The sequence below is a fragment of the Callorhinchus milii genome, unplaced genomic scaffold (genome assembly GCF_018977255.1).
Source record: "Callorhinchus milii isolate IMCB2004 unplaced genomic scaffold, IMCB_Cmil_1.0 Scaffold3, whole genome shotgun sequence".
In the NCBI taxonomy this organism is placed as follows: domain Eukaryota; kingdom Metazoa; phylum Chordata; class Chondrichthyes; order Chimaeriformes; family Callorhinchidae; genus Callorhinchus; species Callorhinchus milii.
The window spans coordinates 45,831,946-45,856,187 of record NW_024704744.1 but is presented as its reverse complement, the minus strand read 5'-3'; the positions used below and the strand labels follow the sequence as shown (position 1 = coordinate 45,856,187).

At 39.9% G+C, this 24,242-nt stretch overlaps 1 protein-coding gene across 1 annotated transcript in view; it reads right to left on the bottom strand.

The window, feature by feature from the left end:
- The window catches only part of znf513a (zinc finger protein 513a), a 53,428-nt gene that overhangs the window by 10,408 nt on the left and 18,778 nt on the right, over positions 1 to 24,242 (bottom strand). Inside the window, exons 4-6 of the mRNA XM_042332874.1 lie at positions 20,764 to 21,405; positions 10,389 to 13,971; positions 7,229 to 7,314 (exon numbers count right to left, since the gene is read on the bottom strand). Of these exons, the coding sequence (XP_042188808.1) occupies positions 7,229 to 7,314; positions 10,389 to 13,971; positions 20,764 to 21,405 (4,311 nt within the window). The remainder of the gene's footprint in view (positions 1 to 7,228; positions 7,315 to 10,388; positions 13,972 to 20,763; positions 21,406 to 24,242) is intronic.

The following is a 24,242-nucleotide window of genomic DNA, read 5'->3' as shown; positions in this document are numbered from 1 at the left end:
TTCCCCACTACTCGTCCAGGTAGGACCACTCTACCAGTTGGCGCTTTAGGTTGCAGCATTAACAAGAACCAAGAGGAAGCATCCCTGCCCCTCCCCAAGACAGTCCTGTAGCTCAGTGGTTAGAGCACTCATCTCACAAGCAAGAGGACCTGGGTTCAATTCCCAGGCAGGGCAAAACATTGGGCAAGTTTCCTTACTCTACACGCCTGTTTACTTAGCAGTAGGAACCCAGCTGTTAGTCGATTGGTAGATCTCTTTTCTGGGAGTAATGATCTCTTTCAAACAAAATTGGGTCATTCAATCCCCGACTGTTTGTCATTCACCAGGATGCCGCTATGCACAATTGGCTGCCGTGTTTTGCCCACGAAATATAGAGTCATATGATCATACAATCATAAAATCATACAATCATACATATAGAATCATACAATCATACAGCACAGAATGAGGTTATTCAGCCCATCGTGTCTATTCCGGCTCTTTGAAAAGAGATCCCATTTCACTTCCCACTCCCCTGTGCTCTCCCTATAGCCCTGCAAACTTGTCCTCCCCAAATAATTATCTAATTATTCACTTTAGTTTACACTTCATTTTACAGTATATTCTGTGAAGCGCTTTGAGACTCTTGAAGACGTGATACCCCCTCTATATCAAATGCAAAGATTATTATTATTATGGCAGGGCTGCTTCTTCAAGTACTGCTGACAAGCCAGGCTGGCTGGTCTGTTATCAATAGTGAGTACTGCAGGACCTGACTAGCTCAAGAACCAGAGGATGCATTCAATTCTAATGTTCTCTCGCCAGGCATGGTACTTTGGAGCCAACTTAGCCTTTCTTACATCACATACGCACCCTCCCCACCAAAGAATAATCACGGATGGAATCAATGATAGGTAGGGGCTATCTTTCACGTCAGGAGGACATCCCAAGTCAGGGATGTGCACCCGAGCTGGTGGTTGGGATCAGGAGAAATGGAGGGCGAGGAGGGGAGGGGTAGGATGGTGACCGAAGGCACAAGGCCCTCTATTGCATCATATTTTGTCGGTATTATTGAATAATGTACTGGACATGATGATTTCCGTTAGAATAGTCACCATACATTAAAAACAAACAAGAAAATATATTTCACCTCAACAGTACCTAGACTGTTCTATCCATAGGAACACAGGAATTGTACTGTTTATGTATCAGCATGGCTAGTCACTCTCTCTTCAAATGAATGGTTTGAAGCACTCTGGGGCATTATGCTGTGTGTGGTTTGAAGCGCTCAGGGGCGCTATATAAATACAAATCATTGAGGTTGTTGGTTGCGGCATATAAAGTGGAAACAGGAGTTCTGGAAGATGAGAGCGGAGGATGGGGTGAAGAGAAAGCAGCTAAGTAGATGTTGTCTATTTTTGACCCAAAGAAGTTCAGGGCCTCTTTGCATTTGGCTTCCAATATGATGATGGAGGATGCTTGAGGAAGAGAATAGATGAGGTAATATGTGGTGGAAAACATGAGCAGTAAACACTGCACAGATAGTACTTCATTGTTTTGAGGTATTAGTTTTAAGGCTTTGTTAAGAAGCCCAGCACAATTGCATTTATCATCATGTAAGAGAATGTCTCAGGAGAAACATCTTTCAGCACATGTGAACTTTCCAAATCCTCTGCCACAGTGAAAATGAACTATAATTATAATGACTTATTGCCTGGTAAAAATGAGCAACACTCGTTTTTCTAAATAATTTCCTTTATAAAGAAACAGTAAGAACAAGATATACAGTATAATTTGCACATAATTTCAGATTGTTAATGGTTTTAATATAGCAATCACAGTGTAGTATAATTTGTAGTTATTTTCTTCTTAAAACAAGATATTGAATCAAATTGAATAAACGTGTAATTTGTTTTGTGTGTATGGGCGGTGGCGGGGGGGGGGGGGGGGTGATGCCAGCATTGAATTCTATTAATAGTACCCAGCAGCAGATTTGAAACTGGGCAGTCCAGGTTATAGAATTGGGTCCCACCTGCTCTAATGTTCTTTGGCCTTCATAAGTGTACAAACCTGTACAATTTTTAAAAATGTACCTGAATACTACAATCTAGAGAAACACAATCGACCTCCTACCAATTGCTACAGGGGCCTGTAAATGGATACAGCTTTGCTAAGGGTTAATTTATATCAAAAGGGAAAATTGCACTAACTGAGTTCACCGAGTATTCTGCACGAAGTCTGTCCTTGTTTATGAACATTGTACCACACCTCCCTTCAGGAATTGGAGGTTAGGACGTCACGAATGATTTTACATCATCAGTAGTTGGGATCATAGAAAATCTGATTCTTTATTAAAATTGCTGATATATTCCATGCCTTTGAATATTCAGTCAATTGTTTTTTTTTCAGATGCCTCCCTTTTGGCCATTCTCAGTTCCCCTTGTATTTTTTCTAATGACCTTAACAATTTTCAAAGCCAATGGGAACAATATTGAGTTACCAGCTACTGCACAGTTTTTGAACCGGAGACATAATATGAGGTTACTCAACTGGTTTCAGAGGAAATTTGTCAACTTGTGGCATCTACAATTCATGAACCAGATGTGAAAAGATGCTATCAGTGCTCAGCACAGTTTTAACAGCAACAAAAACAGAATCATTAGAAAACCACAGTAGGTTAAAAAGCATCTGAAAGAGGATGATTGCTTGACGTACTGGCCACAGCCTTCATCACACCATATCTTCCTCTTTCAGATCCTGATTAATGTGTGGATTTCCAGTGTTTCCGTTATGTCACTGCTGTAATTGTTCTGAGTGCTGACAATGTCTCTTCATTTCTGGTTCTTGATACAGAGGCAGTTTTTGTATCAGATTTCCAGCATTTACACTTCTGTTTTTTTTCTATTCTTACATCATCTATGGCCGTTTGTTGGACATTGCTGTGCACAATCTGGCTGCTGTGTTTCGCCCACAAAATACACTTTACACGATGTCCAGTGAAGCGTTTTGAGGCTCCTCCATGACGCGATAAGGTACTACTATATCAAATACAAGGATTATTATCATTTATTATTAAAATACCTGGAGCCCAAAGTTTCTCATGTTCTTAGACATAAGACCACTAGATCGCTTACAATAATGGTAACAACAATAAAACTAGCATTTGTACAGCACCTTTCATATGGGATAGTGTATCGGAGCGTAGAATTCTGAAATGCGTGTAGAATTTTCGAAACAGCCTTAAATTCATGTTCCTCAACACCAAATGTTAAGTTAGAAGGGGAACCTTGGTTAAGGTTTTACCCTCCGCCCTCCGCAGGCACAGAGGCTGCAGGCAATTAACTTAAAGGCTGAATTTCCAGTTCTTATGAAATACAATTTTCAAATTAAGACTGAATTTAAAACTGTCATTCAAAACCCTGCAGGATCTTAAATTTGATGACAATGGTCTTAAGCCTAAGAATGCAAGATATTTCTGGCCCAGGAGCTTTCAACGGAACAGGACATCTAGTGACCTGATGAACATAAGCAACATCCTCAGGGGATAATAATAATAATAATAATCCTTGCATTTGATATAGCGCTTTTCACGTCGGGAGGACGTCCCAAAGCGCTTTACAGAACACACTGTAAAGTGAATTGACTGTATATTTGTGGGCGAACGCGGCAGCCAATTGCGCACAGCAATGTCCCACAAACAGTCGTAGATTGAAAATGACCAATTTAATTATTGTTTTTTTGGTTTTTGAAGGGATTATTATTAGGCGTGTGGAGTAAGGAAACTTGCCCAAGGTTTCGCCCTGACCTGCCTGGAATTGAACTCGGGTCTCTCGCTTGCAAAGCGAGTGCTCTAACCACTGAGCTACAGGACTCCACAGGGATGCAAACAATCAGTCGTGAAAAATGGAATGTGCCAAAATACTGGGAAATGCACCAACAGTCTGATATCCCACCTCTGCCTGTTAGGAAAACGTTGTCTTAAAATTTGAGTTTGCACTTCTTCAATCCAGTCGTAATTTGTAAGTCAGTTTCTTTTATGAACAGTAGAAAAATAGCTTCCAAATTAAGAATTTTCTATGCTTTTGTATATACGTAACCTCTGAATTTTCTACAAGACAAAATAGACTTGAGGTGAGATTTCAGGCTGAATGTTGTGTAGAATTGAGATAACTAGAAATGTTCCAGCTTTGATCCGTAGTCTGTGGTAAATGCGCTGCATTTGCAGAAATTTTTAGGTGTACTACAATTGCCTGCAGGCTCTTTGCCTGCGGAGGGCGGAGGGTAAAACCTTAACCAAGGTTCCTCTTCTAACTTACCATTTGGTGTTGAGGAACATGATCTAGGGTCTTTTAAAAAAAATCTGAGAAGCACACGATGGTAGATGCAAGCAAGTTACCTGTACATTGCTTTAGGGAGCATACTAGAGGATATACATTTCAAATGAAAGGTTCAAGTGAAGCAAAAGAATGGTAATTTTTCCCAGAGTATTGTAAACTCCTTGTAAAGGAATGTGATACATGTCTACTAACATCCACTTGTCTCTTTCTGATTCTGCTCTACTCAGTGTGGATTTCCATCATTTTATTTCAGATTTTGCTTTCATTTCTGCATAGGTATCTGCTTGGGAACAACTTTGGGGAATGATACAACCACACCCGTGATAGCTTGTATGCTGCTGGGAGGGAGAAAGCGAGGAAAAAGAGGCATGTTGTTTGTGGAAAGAAAGCTGTCACTAACCAATCTTGACAATACACTCCAGAATTAGGTAACCAGGGTGTATCCCTCCAGGGAGAGTGCATTCCAGACACAGGGAAACATACATGTTTGGTTGGTATATGGAAATCAATCTGGTTTGGATACTCTTAAGCATGAAGATAAATTTTTTACATGTTAGTGATACCTGGCTGACTAAAATAAAGGGGAAGGAAAGGAGCACAATTATTATTAATTATTATTATTAAGGAGTTCAATTATTGATTGAATATTTTGCTTAACCATGAAAAGCTAGGCAACCATCTGTGTGTAGGGAGTGGGTTTGATGGGCTGAATATCCTCATCTCATTCATTCTTTTGCCCTTAATCCCTGATTAAAGTGCCCAAATGTAGATATTAAATGAATAAAGTATCTGGCTCAGCTATGATGCTCTTTTTTGACAGCCTGACAACACGTACTGATTTTTTTTGGTCTGACACATCACCATGTTTAATAGTATCCAAACCAAACTGAGGCCTATGCATCCCACCTACACATGGAAATTCCCATTTTGGAATGGATGGCACACTCTGCCCGAAGGGAAGCATACTCTTTACCTAATTCTGGAGTATTAGAGGCAGGTTGGTTATAGCGTAGGTTTGGGGACCCCAGCGTGATAGTTGGGATAATGCTGGGAGTTTAACCAACTAAAACCAAATAGCTTGCCATTGAACGCACTGTCTAGCAGGCTAGGACCACCATTAAGCTTTTGAATGGGTTAACAGGAGTTGAGTGAGAAGAATCCCTGCCTTCACATCATCTTTGAATCAAACTTGATTAAACAGCCATTTAAGTGAATTATCATATTGTCAGATGGAGAAAATGGGTACTCATCTATTATAATTATATTTGCATTTCACATAAGACATTTCAAAATGCTTTACAGAGTTTTACTATGAAGTGTAAACAGCCAATTTGCCCAAAGTGATGTCCCACAAACAGCTATGAAGTGAATGACCAATTTTTTCTGGCGGATTGTTGGCTGACACTGGAAAAAAACTCCCTTCTCTTTTTAGAGTAAAGTGATTTCTAATCACCACCTGAAAAGAATATATTTGTCAGCAACATGATTGATAAATATACTTAAGTGATGACAATCTCACCTAAAGATGTCAACTCACATCTGAATGGTGCAGTTCAGTTACCCCCATTCACCTTCAAGTAGCTATGCCTCATGCATAAACACAGACAGTGAATGCTGGCTCCAATCCTGTTCAACACCTGCATGAAATGGGCCAATTCCCATTTTTATAATAACATTTTCCATTCTCAATTTCATCGTGGGAGAATTTCAACCTGGGATATAGATTTTATGTACTATTTCAGGGTCCATAATTTGTTACATTGTTGAATTCAGTCTCAACTTTGAGGTCAGTTTTCTGTTAACAGTGATGGTGAACAGTGGTAATTGGTGATCAGACTGGTGTTGGTAACATTTACAAGGATTATTATTATTAGGGTACAGAAATTATAAGATTAGGTAGTAGAGTTCCAGTTTGCGAATCTGATGAGATTTACCAACTGATGTAAACAGGAGCAATTGTGATTCTTTATCAGTGCTAATTGTTACTTGCATTAATTGTGATAGTCACACAATGGCTTACTGCAATTTCTTAAAGCTGCTAAAGACTTGAAAGCAAAACCCTATCTCACCCACTGCCAGTCGATTTGCCCTCCTGTATTTTTCTTTGCACTTTGAAGGCTTTTGAAAATCATAATCTGACCTCATTGTTGCAGAGGGAAGCTTTCCCCTCACCTGTTGCACTTGTGTGGTTAATTCAAAATAAGTTATTAATTTCATATAGTCTATAAAGTCTCAAAATGCTCACAGTAATTACTGTAAGTGACAATATTTGTGGGTGGGAAATATCCTGGGTATCTACTCAGTAGTTAAATCAGATTTGATGAAAACAGTATTTGGTCAATCTCCAACTTGAATAATAAAAGTACAGTGAGAGAAAAGCCTTTAACAGGAACAAGTCTGGTAAAGAAAGGAATATATAAATCAGGAGTGTACAAAAGAGGAAAGAGCACCAAAAGGAGAAGGCAAAAAGGGAATGGAGGTTTTGAATAGTGTTCAAAAAGGAAGAAGTCTAATGTAAAGCCTGGAGAAGGTAGCTGCGGCAAGAGAGAAGTGCGTTCAATGTAGAGGAACTGCCCTTCCCACCATACTTTTGTTAGAAGTGACAAGATTTTTTTCAAAGCAGGAACTTTGATTTAATATTTGTCTCACTGCCAGCAAGCTGTCCTCATAGAAGTCATGCCTGGGGACAATGTCTGCCAAAAACAAAGGTGCAGGGGTTGATGTTGGCTATGCAAGTTTAGGAACTTACCCTGCCAATTTTGGTAAGAATTACTGACAAGCCCCTACCCCGGAGCTTTAATGCCTTCGAGCTGGTCAGGTTTGTAACCCTGTATTGTACAAGATACTAGCCAATAGCAACACTAATTAGATTCAGAAACTGGAACTGCTACCCACTCTTATAACTGACGTACCCTGGTAAATGTTACCGTCACCAGTCGTATTACCAATAAACTGTGGCTTGGCCCTCTTTTCTGGTGCCTGACGACATTTGTTCTCACTGGACTAATATGCTCGCATAAATACTCAAATGGGTTATGCTAGGTTTGTTTGTTTATTTTGTTCCGACAAAAATGAGATACATGTAAAATTTAAACCACACAAAGTGTGAGAGAGGCATTTAATATTACAGCAGCGATTGTAACAGCAAGTCCAGTGCCTCACAATGCAGTAAATAATAATTCTTGCATTTGATATAGCGCCTTATCACATCTTTGTAAACATCAGAAATCTAATATCCCAACACAATATTTTGTTAGCCTTCAGATATAATAAATTTCATCCCAATTTTTGATATGTAAAAATTCCATTTCAATTTTGAAGAAAATAATTGCCATTAGTTACTTACTAATTTTACCTTATTTAAATGTGGGCTGTCTTTATAATAAAAATAACTGGAAATTGGTGGACCAGGACTAGACAATATGGAGTCAGAGTACAGCAGTATCACACTTCCAAAAAGGCTCTTCCAAAAAGCCATTTCTTCACCATACAGTAGTACATAATTCAAGAAAAAAAAGGCATTATGAGATCAGAGATGAGTTCACGTTCAGGAGAATCTACCAGAATACATGATTTTGCAACTCTGACTAAATCCTCTTCCAGGGAAGTTCAGGAAAAGCAAACTTGTCATAATAATGTTCGTGCAGGGGTAGTGGAAACAATCTGGAGCAGCTGAATCTGAACTGTGCAGGGACTGCCTAAGTTTATGGAGGCCACGTTGATGTGAAAATTCAGCATCAGTATGCCAACTTAAACTGGTTCGGTAACAAGTTCCAATTGAGCAGAAATGTAAACAGACCCACCTGCGGGGTGATCTTATATTGCTGCTGATTCAGATGCATGTAAAAGAGCTGCCAATATAACTCAACAATGGTCTTGCAACACAAGTTCCCTGTAGATAAGATGGCTCATTCCTTCTCCTTCACTTCCTCTCACTGCCATTTGTTCACTACTGCCACTACTGAAAAGGGTTTAAACCCACAGAAAGGAACCATTATAGAATGGTTGCCTGTTAACACTGTCTTACCTGGTGGAACTGCTGACCAGTATGAAAACAGCAGTTTAACTTATCCTGTCTGCACAAATTCAATTGCTCGGTGTGGATTACAACAACAAGATTACATTTGTATAGCCCCTTTCATGTTGGGAGGATGTCCCAAGGCGCTATACAAATGTATGGTACTGAGTCTTAGCATAAACGAGGTACAACATTCCTGAGCTTTTCTGCAAATCAAATTCAACTGAGGTCATACATGGATTGGTGATGGTATGAACCATTTCTACTACAAACGTGGGATGCATTCATATAAAGCAAGTGTGAACGCCTGAACCATTTATAACCTGGTTACAGTGCACTTCTAGATGTGAGATAATTCAGCTCGGAGTTCAGTCTACATCTGGGTCCAGAAGTGTGGATATAACCATGCTATTTTGCTTTAAGTTTTACAGGCACCTGAGTACAGTATAACCAAAAGCTGGCTTTGACCTTTGGATTCAGCGTGCTGGAATATTTTTATGCAACACACAGGATGTCATTGTTGTTGTACAATACATTCAAAGGCAATCTGTGTGCATAGGACTTTATTTCAATAAATGATTGCGGATCAAGTGCAACTGACCCTAAGTACAAATTCTACTTCCAGTGCATCTAGAATCAAATTAAAATCATTCCAGCTTCTGGGAGCTGGATGCCTGAAATTTCTCATTGTCGCACAGCCTTACAATTTAAGATTGTGCAGAATTTTGGAAAATTCTTCAATTCAGTCTCAGTGTGGGAGCTGGTCTTCCACATAATGAGGATTTGAGATAATATCCTCGTCTCACATTTGCTGCAGATAAAGCAGTAGTTTAGGCACAAACCTACATTCACAATCCCTACTTAAATGGTGTGGTTTGACACCTTTAATGAAGAAAGCCTGACTTGGAGGCCACATCTTACAATTATCTAATTTAAATAAATTCCACTACAAAAAAAGAGATTTCCTGTGGGTGTGAGGGGGTGGGGGGATGGGGTGGGGGATGCGGGACAGAAATGCATCCCATGCTTTGCTCTTTAATGTAATTCAGCACTCAATTCAGATTTGACTTAAATCAACAATCCCAGTGTAACCTACTATAGTTATCTTGGGAAAACAAAATGTTCTGAAGATAAATACACGCAGATGTGTAAATACAGCCAGTCACTGATCACTGCAGGACCACAACAGAACTGCAGGTTTTCCCATTTGGTAATGTACATTCATTAGATTATTTCACTCTTAAAAGAAAAAAAATGCCTATTTACATAATTTTAAACAGTAGACATTTGTTTTGGAGGCATTACAACATGTTTAATGTAACACAAAGCACAGCGAAACCTGCAGAAAGCAGCTACCACCAGGCATTAGCCTAATAGCTTGTTTAAGGCAAATGGCTATTGCATTTAGACAAAACTCTTAACAAATTAATTAATCCAAATCCTAGGTCCCAACCTAAACTGCAATTGCCATTTTTAAAGTTTGATTATGACTTCACATAAAAATAACCTCTTAATCCAAATGAACATTTATTGTTAAACCATCTTTTTACATTAAAAATAAACCATGTTCAGAAGTTGGCTTTGTGAAGTAGAATTCAGGTCTACTGAAACATTAGTCGCCATAAGATTTGTTGCTTAAGACAGGTGGGCATTTAACCAAAGTGACCAGAATGGCAGGTTTCACTCCACTATGTGTTATACAAACAAACCTCATTGAGGAGCATAATGGCTTATATTCTTTCAATTTACAGTTACAATGATTGCAGGTGTAGCTGTAAAGTGGATAAGTAGCAGCAGATCCTTTGAGATCATGCTTACACTGCTCCAACCCTGCTGTACTCTATCAAGCTCACTACTGTACAGCTTGCGCTCTCGTTCATGCGAGTCCACTTTTTAAACATTATTTCACCGAGATCTAACAGGCCCAGTCGGGACACGTTTACAGTGTGTGCTTCTCTTTGTTCCAGCACATCTCGTCTGCATTTGCCCCCCGAGCTTTTTTTTGATTGCTTCCAATACTGGTCTGAAATGGACTCCATCTTCTTTCCATTTACCGCCTAATCAGGTTCTGCCCTGTGTGAACCCTGGCGTGCCGCTTCAAGTTAGTCATTGAAGCGCATGAGTAGTTGCACTGGTCACACTGGAAGCTTTCATTTTTGAAGTGATTCTGCATATGCCTTTTGAGGTTGCCCAGTTGGGCGGACACATAGTTACACTGCGAACAATTATACGGCCTTCGATAATTATGTATATTCATGTGTCTGATGAGGTTGCTCTGGTACTGTGAGACAAAATTGCACAGCTTGCACGAGAACACCTTTTGCCCTTTCCTGACGTTAATCTTCTCCTCCCTTTCCTGCTTGACCACAGGGATTGCCGAGTGCTTCTGGCTGTGGCGTTTAAAGGCAGCCTTGCTCTCACACACAAACTGGCACTGGCTGCACTGGTACAATGGTTTCTCTCCATGTGTTTGTAGGTGTCGCTTGACATTGACCATCTGGGTCGAGGCATAGTTGCACTGGCTGCACTTGAAGGGCTTCTCCCCCTTGTGGCTCCTGATGTGTCGCTTGAGGTTTCCCAAATCGGTCGTTTCGTAATCGCAGTGCGGGCATTTGTGCTGCCTCTTGCGTTTTGTATTCCTTGAAAGGCAGTTGGGAGGTTGAGAGGTAAGACTGTCAGATTCGCAGGAGGGAGGCTCAGAAAGCTTTTCAAGGTCACTTGCTTCCAATTCTGCTTTAAAGCTGCTGTGGTCATCTACGTCTGTACAGGAGTAATCCAACTGGTTGCACGCCTGTCTCATATGGGTTTGTAAATGCCTTTTCAGGTTGGTAAAATTAATCGAGGCATAGCTGCATTGGTCACACTTAAAAGGCTTCACACCCAAGTGAACCTGAATGTGACGCTTGAAGTTGCCAGATTGTTTGGTGGTGTAACTGCAATGGGAACACTGGTAATCGCTTGTGTTGTTGCTGTGCGTTTTCATGTGAGTTTTCATGTGCATTATGAAATGGTTGGGGTACTGGGTGACAAAACTGCACAAATTACAAGAGAATATGTTCTGGTCTTGTTTCTCCTGCTCAGGCTCTGGAGAAGGGGTTTCAAGATGCTGGGTTTGGTTGCTGTGCACTTTCACGTGGCTTGTTAAATGGTCGGATTGGTGGTTGTGCTCAGTCTCCTCCTGGGGTTGTGCTAATGCTTCGCCTCCTGTGTGACTCTGCATGTGCCACTTCAGACTAGACATGCTGCGGCAAAAGTAGGGGCACTGGCCACAACGGAAGGCTTTTCTACACGTGCCAGTCTGCTGCAACCTCTGAGGGCTCACAACAGTGTTGTGTGTTTTTATGTGCCGAGCCAGGATGCTGGGGTACCGTGCTTTAAAGTTACAGAACTGACAGTAAAGTGGCTTCTCAACTTTTACCAAGCTGCCTCCTTCATCATCCTCTAAGAGTTGCTCTTCAGTGTGAGTCTGCTTGTGTCGCTTCAGATTCTCCAAGCGGCTGCAGTTGTAGGGACACTTGTCACATTTAAAAGGCCTTTCCCCCGTGTGGATCAATATGTGCCGCTTGAGGTTGCCCATTTGCACCGTTGCATAATCACAGTAGTGACACTTGTATGGTTTCTCTGCGCTATGCGTTTTCATATGCCTCATGAGGTGGCCTGGGTACTCGGAGACAAAAGAGCAAAGCTTACACTTGTAAGGCTCTTTGGTTTTTTCAGTCCCGTTGTCCTCATCTTGCAACAACATTTTCTTCTTCACATGAGTCTCCTTGTGTTCCTTTAGGTCTTGTGCGTTGCTGCAAGTGTAATAGCAGATGCCGCACTTGAAAGACCTGGGCCGACTGTGAGTTATCTGATGTCGCTTCAGATTACCTGACTGGTGAGACGCATATTCACACTGGTCGCATTTGAAAGGCCGTTCTCCCAGATGGATCCGTATGTGCCTTTGCAGGTTTCCCGACAGGGAGGAAACATAATTACAAAAGGAACATTTGTAAGGTTTCTTGTCTTCACTGGTAGATTTCTCAGTGTGCTCTTGCTGGTGTTGTTTTAAGTCTGCCAGATTTCCAGAGACATGTTTGCACAGGCGACACTTCAGTGACTTTTTCTGTATATGGGTCAGCACGTGACGCTTAAGGTGCCCTGACTGGTATGTTGCGTAATTGCACTCTTTGCATTTGAAAGGCTTTTCTCCCAGGTGAATGCGAGTGTGCCTCTGCAGGTTCCCCAGCAACAATGAGGTATAACTGCAATACAAACACTTGAAGGACTTCTCATCACCACTGCTCATTGTAGCCTGCTGGGAGCTCTGGGCTGTGGGTTCCTTGGTATCACCTTGGCTACCCTGCAGCCTTTCCTTTAGATGCATCTCCTTATGTTGCTTCAGGTCCAGCAAGTTACTGCAGACAAAGGCACACTGGCGGCACCTGAGTGTCTTTTCTCGGGTGTGGGTGAGACCGTGTCGCTTAAGGTTCCCCGTTTGACTGGATGAATAGTCACAGCGATCGCACCGGAAAGGCTTCTCTCCCAGGTGAATGCGGGTGTGTCGCTGTAGGTTACCAAGCAAAGCTGAGGCATAATTACAGTGCAAACACTTATAAGGCTTCTCCTCACCGTTTGTTTTTAGGGAGCTTGTGGTTTGTTGTAGCACAGCCTTTTCCTCTTTGTGGCAATGCTTGTGCCTCATGAGCTCAGCCATACTGTCCCCGGCAAAGTCGCATTGGCTGCATTTGAAGCACTTCTTCCTGGTGTGAGTCAACATGTGGCGTTTCAGGTTCCCCATCTGGCCAGATGCATAGTCACACTGTTTGCAGGTGAAAGACCTCTTCTGGCTGTGAGTCAGCTTGTGCCGCTTGAGATTCCCTGACTGGCCTGTTGCATAGTTGCATTCCTCACACTTGAAGGGCTTTTCGCCAAGATGTATCCGGATGTGTCGTTGCAGGTTCCCCATCAAGGGCGAGGTGTAGCTGCAGTATGAACATTTGACTGGCTTCTTTTCCTCACTGCCCTCAGAGGGTGTCTGAGAGTCTGGGGGAGGGGACAAAGACTTACTTGTGATGCTGTCCTCTTCCAATTGTAGGGCAGGCTCGCTCTTCACATGGGTTTGCTTGTGTCTCTTCAGAACTATCATACTAGCACAGGCATAGCTGCAATGGATGCATCTGAAGATTTTTTCCCTGGTGTGGGTTTGCAGATGTCTTTTAAGGTTCCCTAATTGACCAGATGTATAGTCACACTGATTGCATCTAAAAGGCTTCCAACCCTCGTGGATTAAGTTGTGGCGCTTGAAGTTGCCCAGCTGCTCGGTTGTATAGTTGCAGAGGGTACATTTATAGAGTTTCTTGTGGTGGAGGGCCCCATTACCAGTAGTGCTTCTGGAATATTGGGAAATCTCCTCAACCCCACAATCTTCTTCCAACACAACTTCCACACTTGCTCCTGAACTGTTTTGTTTGATCAAGGGGGCAGTCTGCTGAGGGGGGCTGTCATAACTATCTGAAAAACCATTGACTAGTCTCAAAGAAGATTCCTCTTGGACATCTGCAGAATTGTGTGAGTCTTTCTCAGTTTTAAGCCGCTTGCAGCTTGGAGTAAATTCACTGCTATCATCTGCATGAACAAACTCCGAGAGATCAGAATCTGCAAACAAATTAGAAAAAAAATCAACAATTAGTGTTTTGGGGCAATGCTATCTAGTAAATAAAAACTACGACAAATAAAATGGAATTCTATGAACAGAGTTACAGTACCAGAAGTCGTGATGGGCAACAGGTAGGGTAGGCAGGATAATTACAATGCTACTAATGTATATCAGAATTTGTTTGAGGATTCTATAATAATTCTTGCATTTGATATAGCGCTTTTCATGTCTTCTAGATGTCTCAAAGCGCTTCACATATCCAGAACTTTGTTGCAGTTGAGTGAATAGTGAAGCTTGCTTTAATAAGTTAGATGTACAACAAATTGGAGGTTGGCTTTATTTTTGTGTTTAATATTGGGTTTTTAGAGATGTTTTTGATGAGATAAGTACATCTCCACTAAAGTGCATCTATCTGGCTCAGTCTTGGAAGGTCTTGCAGATGCAACCCTTTAACCATCTGCACAAACAAAGATTAACCCAGCTAAAGGTTTAAGAGGGAATTTGGTACACACTAGTGAAAACAGTTAATATGACTAGATGGTGAGCCCATTTTAATTATCTCAAGAATTTCCAAGGGGCACTGGCTGGATGATTCAACCTTGTTCTAGGGGAAAGGTTAATTTGAAGTTTAGTTTCATGCCTAAATGTGATTTCATGTGAACTTCATGTATTCTGTTTTAAAATGCAAAGAATATTTTCTAATGACGTAATGTGTAATGGTGACTTTTGGTATCCAATATTCATCTGAATGGCCATGATTCATGCGTGAACCCAGACACTGTCTGTCAGTAGGCTAGTTAACCGTGAGAAGGAGGAAAGAGAAGGCCTTTCAAGTTGAGCTTAATTTGGGCACAAATCCTGCTTAATTCCCAATATTAGAGTGGCTGGAGCTCTCGGACACATTAGTTCCTTCTCTCCTGGATAGTGCCTCCTGTCGAGTATACAAAACAATCATTCTTCTTATTGGAGGAGAATACTGGGGCCTATTGGGTGTTGGTGGGGAGAAGGGGATGAGAGATATCAAATAAGCAATTGGGGAAGAGGGAAAGAATAGATTCAGAATAGATGACAGAAGACGTGAGAGTATCCATATTAGCTTTTGGTTCCGAAGCGATGACAGCAGAAACAGAAGATATTCAATAACTAAGCATAGCTACATCATCACATCTGTATAAAAAATCATTATGGAATAGGCACAGCTTTCAAAGAAGCGATCATATTCTTGTAATGTAAAATATGCGATCATATTCTTGTAATGGAAGAATTACACAACTAGACACAAACGAGTGTTGCTGAATTAAAAAAAAATACACAGCAGCTACCTGCCTAATGACAACATCCCAAAATGTTACGCATTGGAAAGCTGACAACTGCATCCATCGGAATCCAGATGGCTTCCTTAAATAAGTCTGCCATAGAATCAATTCAGTCTGAGCATTCACTGACTGGGAGCAAATCTTTCCTCCTTAGCACTAGTAGAATGAAAGCCAAAAATCTTTAAAAAATAAGCTTCTATTAAGAAGTTTTGTAATATTGTATGAAAACTGTGTGTTTTTTAATATAAAAACGCATTGCCCATCACTGACCAGAAGTAACGCTACTCTGCTGAAATATATTAAATCACAAACCGTGCATTCACTAATCAGTGACTATTATAAACGCAAAGACATTTCATTGCAGTAGCGCTACTTACCATATTGTATTTAGCCCCAAATAATGATCCTGGGCCACTGAAGAACAGCATTCAAGAAGATTATTGGTTCACTTTCCCTATGTAACATACTTTGTAGTAAAACTGCACTTTCAGCAACACGCTAGCTACACAGTTCTAGTAATGCTGCAACAGGGGTTTAAAATCAGAATTTCCCATCAAGGCTTCTGTGCTCCTTCTTTATTTGGAGAATAGCTATGTGGAACCCCGGACAACTCAAGATAAATCCTGTTATTTAATTAGGATAAAAACAAGCAAATGCCTTTAGTAAAGTGAGATCAGTTGGAAACGGGGAGAACCACATCCATGAAAGGCTACAAATCAGAAAAGGATCACTAAAATATTATCATTTCATTAAATTATGACACTTTATTTTCACTGCCTCACTTAACATAATATTTCATCAGAGCTGGGCAAGTACAACATTCTGACCAGAACAAGTTGATAGATTTTAGTAGGTCAAAGAGCCATCTGCTATATAATGTCTGGAATGTATTCATTTGAGATCTAATTCTAAATAGGACTTAGCAATCACTTACAAAGAGTTTAATCCTATATTTTTATATTTTGTGATCACCAATATTTGTTTTTATGATCCACAATCTCTATTTGTAATTTCAACGCTAGATTTGTCTGAAGACATTTTGAGAAGAGGAAGTATGGTTGAAAAAGAAAATGTTAACAGACTTTCTTGTCGTTCAAATAGTTTGATAGAACATGGAAACCAAACATTTAGTCAAAGTTAATATTTGTCAACTCGTTTATACTTTAGAATTACCTGTATCTGAAGTTAGTAAAAAAAATGATATTTTTCTGCAGGTACATTGGATTTTAAATTAACTGGAAACTACAACAACAACACGATTCCATTTATTGAGCGCCTTTCACGTCGGGAGGACATCCCGAGGCGCTGTACAGTTGGGTCAGGACCGGAGCAGGGGGGGAATGGTCAGGGTGCGGGGAGGGAAGGGAGGGAGCAAACTAATATTTGTTTCTCACTGTCTACCATTTTGTTCAAGAGATTTCCATGTTAAAGCTTTTACATTTCAATCCTAGGTCTTTATTTTATTTCCTGTGTCATTCCATTTTGCTAAAATTCCGACTGGCTTTACTTGTGTAAGAGAGAAAAAAAAAAATCCTGAAAACTACAAGGCAAAAAAAAAGACATGACCCTGAAATCAGACCAGAAGCAATCAGACATTTCTTGAGAATTAAGCTGCTTACTGCGTTAAGAGTGTCTGGGAAGCGGGTGGGTGAACGAAGCTATTATCATTCTGTGTAATTCAACAGAGATGTGGAACACCCTTCCCATACATTGTACAAATATTTGTAAAATTAAAAGCCATATTCTTTGAATAGCAAGTAGACATAGAAATGCTTCTACAGTTGACCTGTCATTTGATCATTGCATAACTGTCAAGAATTCTTCTCTTACAAATATAACATTAGTAATTGTGATACATCAATAACTAAATGGAAGATTTATTTTAAAAAAAGTAAATGTATTTTAAAGCAGCAGGAATCATCCGAGAGAACCTTTTGCAGAATTCAACACTGAAAGACTTCAAAACAATGTTTAATTCTGAAACCGGCTCTTGAAGACCCGAAAATGTTGTTGAATCCAAGATGGGGGACAGGTCATACAAACAGTAAAGATAAAGCTTGCCTACATAAAAACAATCACTACACTTGAAAATAACTCATTCTGTGAAAAGTTTTGACGTGATATGCGATGAGATCAAATGCAAGTACTCTTTATTATTGTAAGAAACCATGGAATGAGACAAAACTGTAAGACCCATCAAACCCGCTCCTTCTACAAGGTACAGTACTTGCAAAAAGCATGTAATAAGTACTGTACAAATCAACAGATCAATTCCCATGAATCCACACTGATTCTGCCATTTCTCAAACCAATATGAGAAATAGAATGATCTTCCCACTCTCTTCATCATCAGTTGAAAACTGCTGTTGCCAACCAATTTAAGCTACATTTATTTCTGTCGTTCCCTGTACAATATTTCCAAAATCACGGAAACTCAATTTCACTCTCTTCCTGTCATTATAGAATTTTGATTAATGTACCATTCAAACATAAATGAGAAATTAAGTCTTCAGTTATTCCTACAACAGTGCTCACTCAGCACAAAATAAAATAAACCATTATCTAATTTCATCAAGAGATAGCAGCACATTACTCAACACTTTTGCAATTAAACTTTTTGCGCAAAGTGGTGAGAACAGTAAAGATTATGAATGTATATGCCATTTGAGGATGATTCTATGGTTGAGAAACAAATATTCTAAAAAAGTCAATAAAATCTGAGTTCCAGTCATAAGATTTAAGAACAAACTTTCCTACCAAACACGTTACACATTTCTTATCATTTTCACTGTAAAGAAAAAAAGTCTCTCAGCTTATTTTCATTCTAAATGTTCACAATTACATTAATTTTAAAATGTATGACAGTTTGATGCACTGTAATATCTCTGTCTCATAATCTGTAGCAGCTCTGTGTCTCATAACCAGCTATCACATAAATACTGTAAACTGAACAAAATAAAAAGCTTAAGCCACCGAGGGTGAAAATTTCCCTCTCCATTCATAGCAAATACAGGAATACCAGTTCTTAAGATTGTTATCCTCTTAAGACCAGAAGCAACCAGACATTCCTGGAGAATTAAGTTGCTCTAACAATGAATGTCAATAGATACAGTATTTTACATCAGTGTTCACACCACTTCAGCTACGATATTGAGACAGAGAAATATTAGTGCTGTAATACCAGAATAGGATCATAAAAACCCAAATCCTGTTTATTTGTCTCTCTTGGCTATCTTTAGAGTACAATTTGAAGGAAGCAATTAAATCCTCAAAGAGGGCAACTGAATGTTCTGCCATTAAAAAAAAACAAATGTTGTACGATAAATTAATCCAAACTTGTGCACAGCAACAAATTTTCTTAGTCACAGCTTCTAAATAAGAGTGTCCTCCAAACCATAAGAAAGCAGTGTAAAAACAACAAGCATTAATGGATACTACTACTGGCAGAAATATTACAATAGTTGTAACCTGAGGTTCCGTTGAAGTAAGCAGATGCTTCAGCTTTCTCACCTTAAACGGGCTGCTAACATTTTCAGGAGTGTTTTGTATGCTATATTGCAAAGCAGCCCAGAGGGCAAGAAAGTATAGGTTTGCTTCAGTCCACTGCACCAAAAACAATATCTAGAATTCCAACCACATTGGCTTTCCCATCAAGAATTTAGATTAATCAGAAATAACGATAACATTTAAAATCAGAGGATAATACTCACTCTTAATAACATACTTCAGATTTCCAAATTTAAATCTCTTTCCCCCCTGGAAAAGAATTCTAGAATTTGGTTCCTGAAACACACCTATTAGAGTGTTTTATGCACCATGCCTAACAGCTATTTAATGCACAATATGTAAATGCACATGTCCAGAGGGAATGAAGTGTGCCTTGAAATATGTAACTGCCAGGCAATAAAAAGTCGATGGTTAGTTACATAATTAATAAATCTATTTTACTGGTTGTGAATAATATAATTCTAATGTGTAATTTCCCTGAGTACACAAGAGCAAAACACAGTTGATTTATACATGTGCCTCATAGACCCCTTGTTGCAGATGGTTTAGCTGAGCTTGTCATTTTCAAAACAAATACACACAGCGTTTTCCTGTTATACAGATCAACTTTAGCTTTATAAAGACATCATAATTCTGAGGGAATACCACTACTTATCACCTGGGCCAATAGAAAAGTGCTGCTGCACCTTTTCTGCAGAATCCACTACAAACCCTCTATAAATGTAGTTTCTGGCTCGTGTAGGTTCACCTGATGTTCCTGTGGGCTCCGGACGAGCATGCTCGGTGCCTCGCAAGCAGCAAATGGGCTTCACTCGGAGGCCCTGCTGTTGTGCCTGTCTCTTTCTGAGAGTGCGTCTCTGAGAATGTGTCTCTCTCTCTCTCTCTCTGTACGTCTCTGAATGTGTGTGTGTCTCTGTCTGTGTGCAGTGCTTGCCCTGAGAGGCAAGAGTGGTGAGCTCCTGTAGCCTCGCTGATGAGTCCCCCACTCACCCAAAAAAGCCACACACTTTGTTAAAGAAGCAATTAATTTTTTTGCAACAATCTAATGTGCTATTTCCTCATGTTTAGCTTTTATCAATAAAGTGAAAAAATGTAGGTTGGCAGCAAAATGTACATCAATAGCACCAATCAACTCCCCAACCATTTCCTGAAAAATGTGGCATAAGCCCCCGCAACCCGTCACAAATCTCCCTGCAACATTTGGCAAATACTTCCGCACTTTTCTATCGGCCCAGCTTACCACAAACCTCATTTTAAGATTAGTGAGGAAAGCCATCTTTCGAAAAAGTGAATCAAGGGTTGAATGGAAGACGTGTTATTTTGACAGCAGTACTACGACAGACACCATCACACAACTCACAAGAATAACCTTACATTTCAGTTTTAATGGCTGTTTCCACAAAACTATTCCTCTAATAATTAAGCGAGAATCTTACAATATTATCTAGAAGGCCAACATCATTTGGAATGATGGATTATGTTTTCCTGTTATACTAATGTGGGCATAGTCTAAACGCAACCACCTCAATAATAGGGGAGTTTGTCCTACTTCCCATAATTAAACGTTTTGTTAAAAACAAGCTAGAAAATAAAATGTTATCGAAGAGAGATGCTTTCTCTCCAATCCCTTCTAAAATCTTTTTTTTTTTAGAAAAACAGAAAAGCTGGAAATCGAAAGGAATTTCATCAACTTCTGATAAAGAAAAATAGCTAATACTTTTTCCTTCATCAGTTCCGAACCATTAACCTAGTTCTCTCCCTCTCAGCTATTTCAGCATCTTCCTGCGTTTCTGTTCTTGGCTCAGAATGCTGACGTTGACATGTTCTATTTTAATTTCTCTCGGAGAATAAGAGGAGGCTTGAAGTTTGTATTTTTTTTTAAAAGAAAATTCTACCATACAAATAAACAATTGAAATAAATTATAACTAATAATTATGGTCAAGAATAAAAGTGTTTGGATACATTACATTCAGGGGTCTTGAAGGCTGGCTCCTCTGTGTGGCGGAGCATGTGGCGTTTCAGGTTCATGCTCTGGTTACAGCTGTAGTCGCAGAGGTCACATTTGAAGGGTTTGTCACCCGAATGGATGCGCTGGTGTCGCTTCAGGTTGGCCATATTACTGCAGGCATAGTCACAGGCTTTGCATTTGAAGGGTTTCTCGCCAGTGTGAGTTCTCATGTGCCGCTTGAGGTTTTCCAGCTGGGCGGAGGCATAGTGACAGTCTTTACACTTGTAAGGTTTCTCACCGCTGTGCGTTTTCATGTGCCTTGCCAGGTGGTTGGGATATTGTGACGTGAAGCTGCACAACTGACAGCAAAAGAGCCTCTCCATTTGCTCTGAGCTAATCTCTTCTGATAAAATGTCCAGACTACATTTTGGACAATTCGGACCAGTCACTCTGTCCAGCTGCTGTGGATTACTGTCCAACAATGAGCCGCATTGCTGGCAGGAAAAGGGAATGAACAGGTCGTCGGTATTTGTTCCCCCGTCTATACTCTCAGCGTTCATGTAACTGTCCGTCTCGTCCTCAGTCTTTAGTCTTTTATAGCTGGGAGGAAATTCATCATTGCCATTTACGTGAAGACCAAGTTCCTCCGAGACAATCGAATCTGCAAATAAAATTGGATGGATACAATCTTTCTTCAAATACAAAGCAATCATTCAGACAGTGTTAATATTACAAAATGGAACCTTTTCCTAACTCACCACAGATAATACAGGTTGGGTTTCAGGCGAGAATTCTAATGTTGAAGATATTGGGGGAAGATATCATCACCACACCAACTCCCCTTTCCTCCCTCCTCCAATTTGGAGGCAGAGAACAGAAGAGGTGAAGATGATACCAGTGTGGCCCAGTCTCCAAAGCAGTGTTGGAGGTTTGCTGTAATATTGGAGGTGTAAATCAGTTGAAGTGTTAATAAATGTTATTATAATAATCCTTGCATTTGACATAGCGCCTTATCACGTCATTGAGATGTCTCACAGCACTTCACAGATTCTAAAGTGGATTGACTGTATTTTGTAGGCGAAACGCAGCAGCCAATTGCGCACAGCAGTGTCCCACAAACAGTCGTGGATTTTAAAAAAGCGCTTTGTGATGTCTTTCTGATGTGAAAGGTGCTATAACAAATGCAAGGATCATTATTACTATTGCTCAAAAATTAGCAGCCATATTCCCATGCGGTCATTACACTTTACAGTAAATCCTATGAAATGCTTTGAGACACTTCCAACAATGTGATAAAGCACTACATTAAATACAAGAATATCCATACATTTTGTCATTACTGAACAAGTGTAAATGATAATAATCAAGCACAACTTGCCTTTGGCAAAATTCATGCCGATTAACCAGTGCTTTTTATCAGCATTTGTTAATTTTATCCCTTACTTATAATACTTGCATTTGATCTAGCAGCTTATCATGCATTTGAGCATCTCAAGGTGCTTCACAGAATATACTGTAAAGTGAATTGACTATATTTTGTGATCGAAACATGGCTACCAATTTCTCACAGAAGTGTCCCACAAACAGTCGTAAGTTGAGTGACCGATTTTTTTTGAAGGAATTATTACCCCTGGAAAAGCGATCAACCAGTTGACTAACAACCGGGTTCCCACTTACTGCTATGGATTCAAATGCCATGAAATTCTGCATTTTCAAGTCATCAGCAATGTCGAAGATTTATTTTTGGTCAGCCAGGCACCTGACACATGCTTAAACCCTTCATAACAGGGGTATGGGAAAATACATAGAAGGGACTGAAAGGATTGTTCCTAAAAGAGCCAGCACAGATACAACAGGCCTTTGGGACATCTTCTGTGCTGTAAATTTCTACGCTACAGTATCAGGTTTACTCAATAATAAACTGCTTAATTGAGTTCGTTATGTGAGGAACTTTGGCAAATGGATGTCCCTGCTATGAAGCTGACTCCACCTCCATGGTGCTCAGCACCAACAACATGCATTTATATAGGGCCCTTCATGCAGATATCATCTCTGCGAAACAGGTCTGTGTAGGTCAGTGCCCTCCTTCCCTATAGCAGCTTCCTGTTTAACACAAACCCACCTCATTGCTTGGTCCTAGACTTCACAAACAGCCAAAGGAAACTCCTCCACTGTACGCCCAAGAGCTCAACCAAGAAGGTAAAGAATGTTGGGAGATGTAGTGGAAAAGTGGAATAAGTAGAAGTTGAGATGGAGAAAACAGAACAGCTAATACACCATCACATTGAAACCACTAGAGGGAGATTGTAATGGCAATGTCATAGGTTCTGTAGCGTGTTGGTTAGAACCTTCGCCTCGCAGTCGAGAGGACCCATATTTAATTCCGAGGCAAGTTTGCTTACTCCACACGCCTCTGTTTACCTAGTAGTAAGTAGGAACATGGTTGTTAGTCGATTGGCGGATTGTTTTCCGGGGCAAATAATCCCTTCAAAAATAAATAATTTGGTCACTCACTCCACGACTGTTTGTAGGACACTGATGTGTGCAATTAGCTGCCGTGTTTCACCTGCAAAATATACGCCAATTTACTTTATAGTATATTTTGTGAAGCGCTTTGAGACGTCTCAACAACATGATAAGGTGCTATATCAAATGCAAGGATTATTATTATAAATTGGTGCATGAAAGAGAAAAAAATTGACAATGACTAAACGGTTTTAAGTTTATATATTCCATTGTGGTAGCAATATTTATAAGCCTCAGTTTGGTATAATTCAGGACCGCTGAATATTTATATCAAAATTACTTCAAGTGAAACAATACAAAATTGGCCACAGAACTATAACTGACCACTGGGGAAAAATGGTCGAGATTTACTCTATTAATGTATCATTTCAGAAAGTTCATAATTTAGCAAAAACTTAATCCAGCCTCAACTCTGAAGTCAGTCTCAAAATTAAGGCGATATTAGAATTTGCCAAATTTTGTATAATCTAAAATGCTACACATATAAAGTAAATCTAGCCTCATTGGAATTTCTCCCATTTATTCTTAACAAAGTATATAAATAATATAAGAACACATTGACCAATTTGCAGGAAGAAATGACACATGACAAAATGGAGAAATGACAATGGGAAGATTGCATTTTTACACTGCAGGATTTGTTATTCAAACCTAAAGGAATATTCTCCAATTTCCATCATTTTATTCTGACTTCCAAATGTCATCGTTCACTTCCAACATAATCTATTCAAAAAATATGTTGAGGTTTGAAGAAAAATATTTGAGGCTATCTGACACACCTGAGCTTCAAATACAAGTACCTTCATCATATCAAGGGTCGACTTGGATTATTCTCCTTGGAGCAGAGAAAATTAAGGGGAGACTTAATAGAAGTTTTCAAAATTATGAGGGGATTCGATAGGGCGAACAAGTAGAAACTATTTCCACTGGCGGGTGGGTCGGTAACCCGAGGACACCGATTTAAAATAGTAA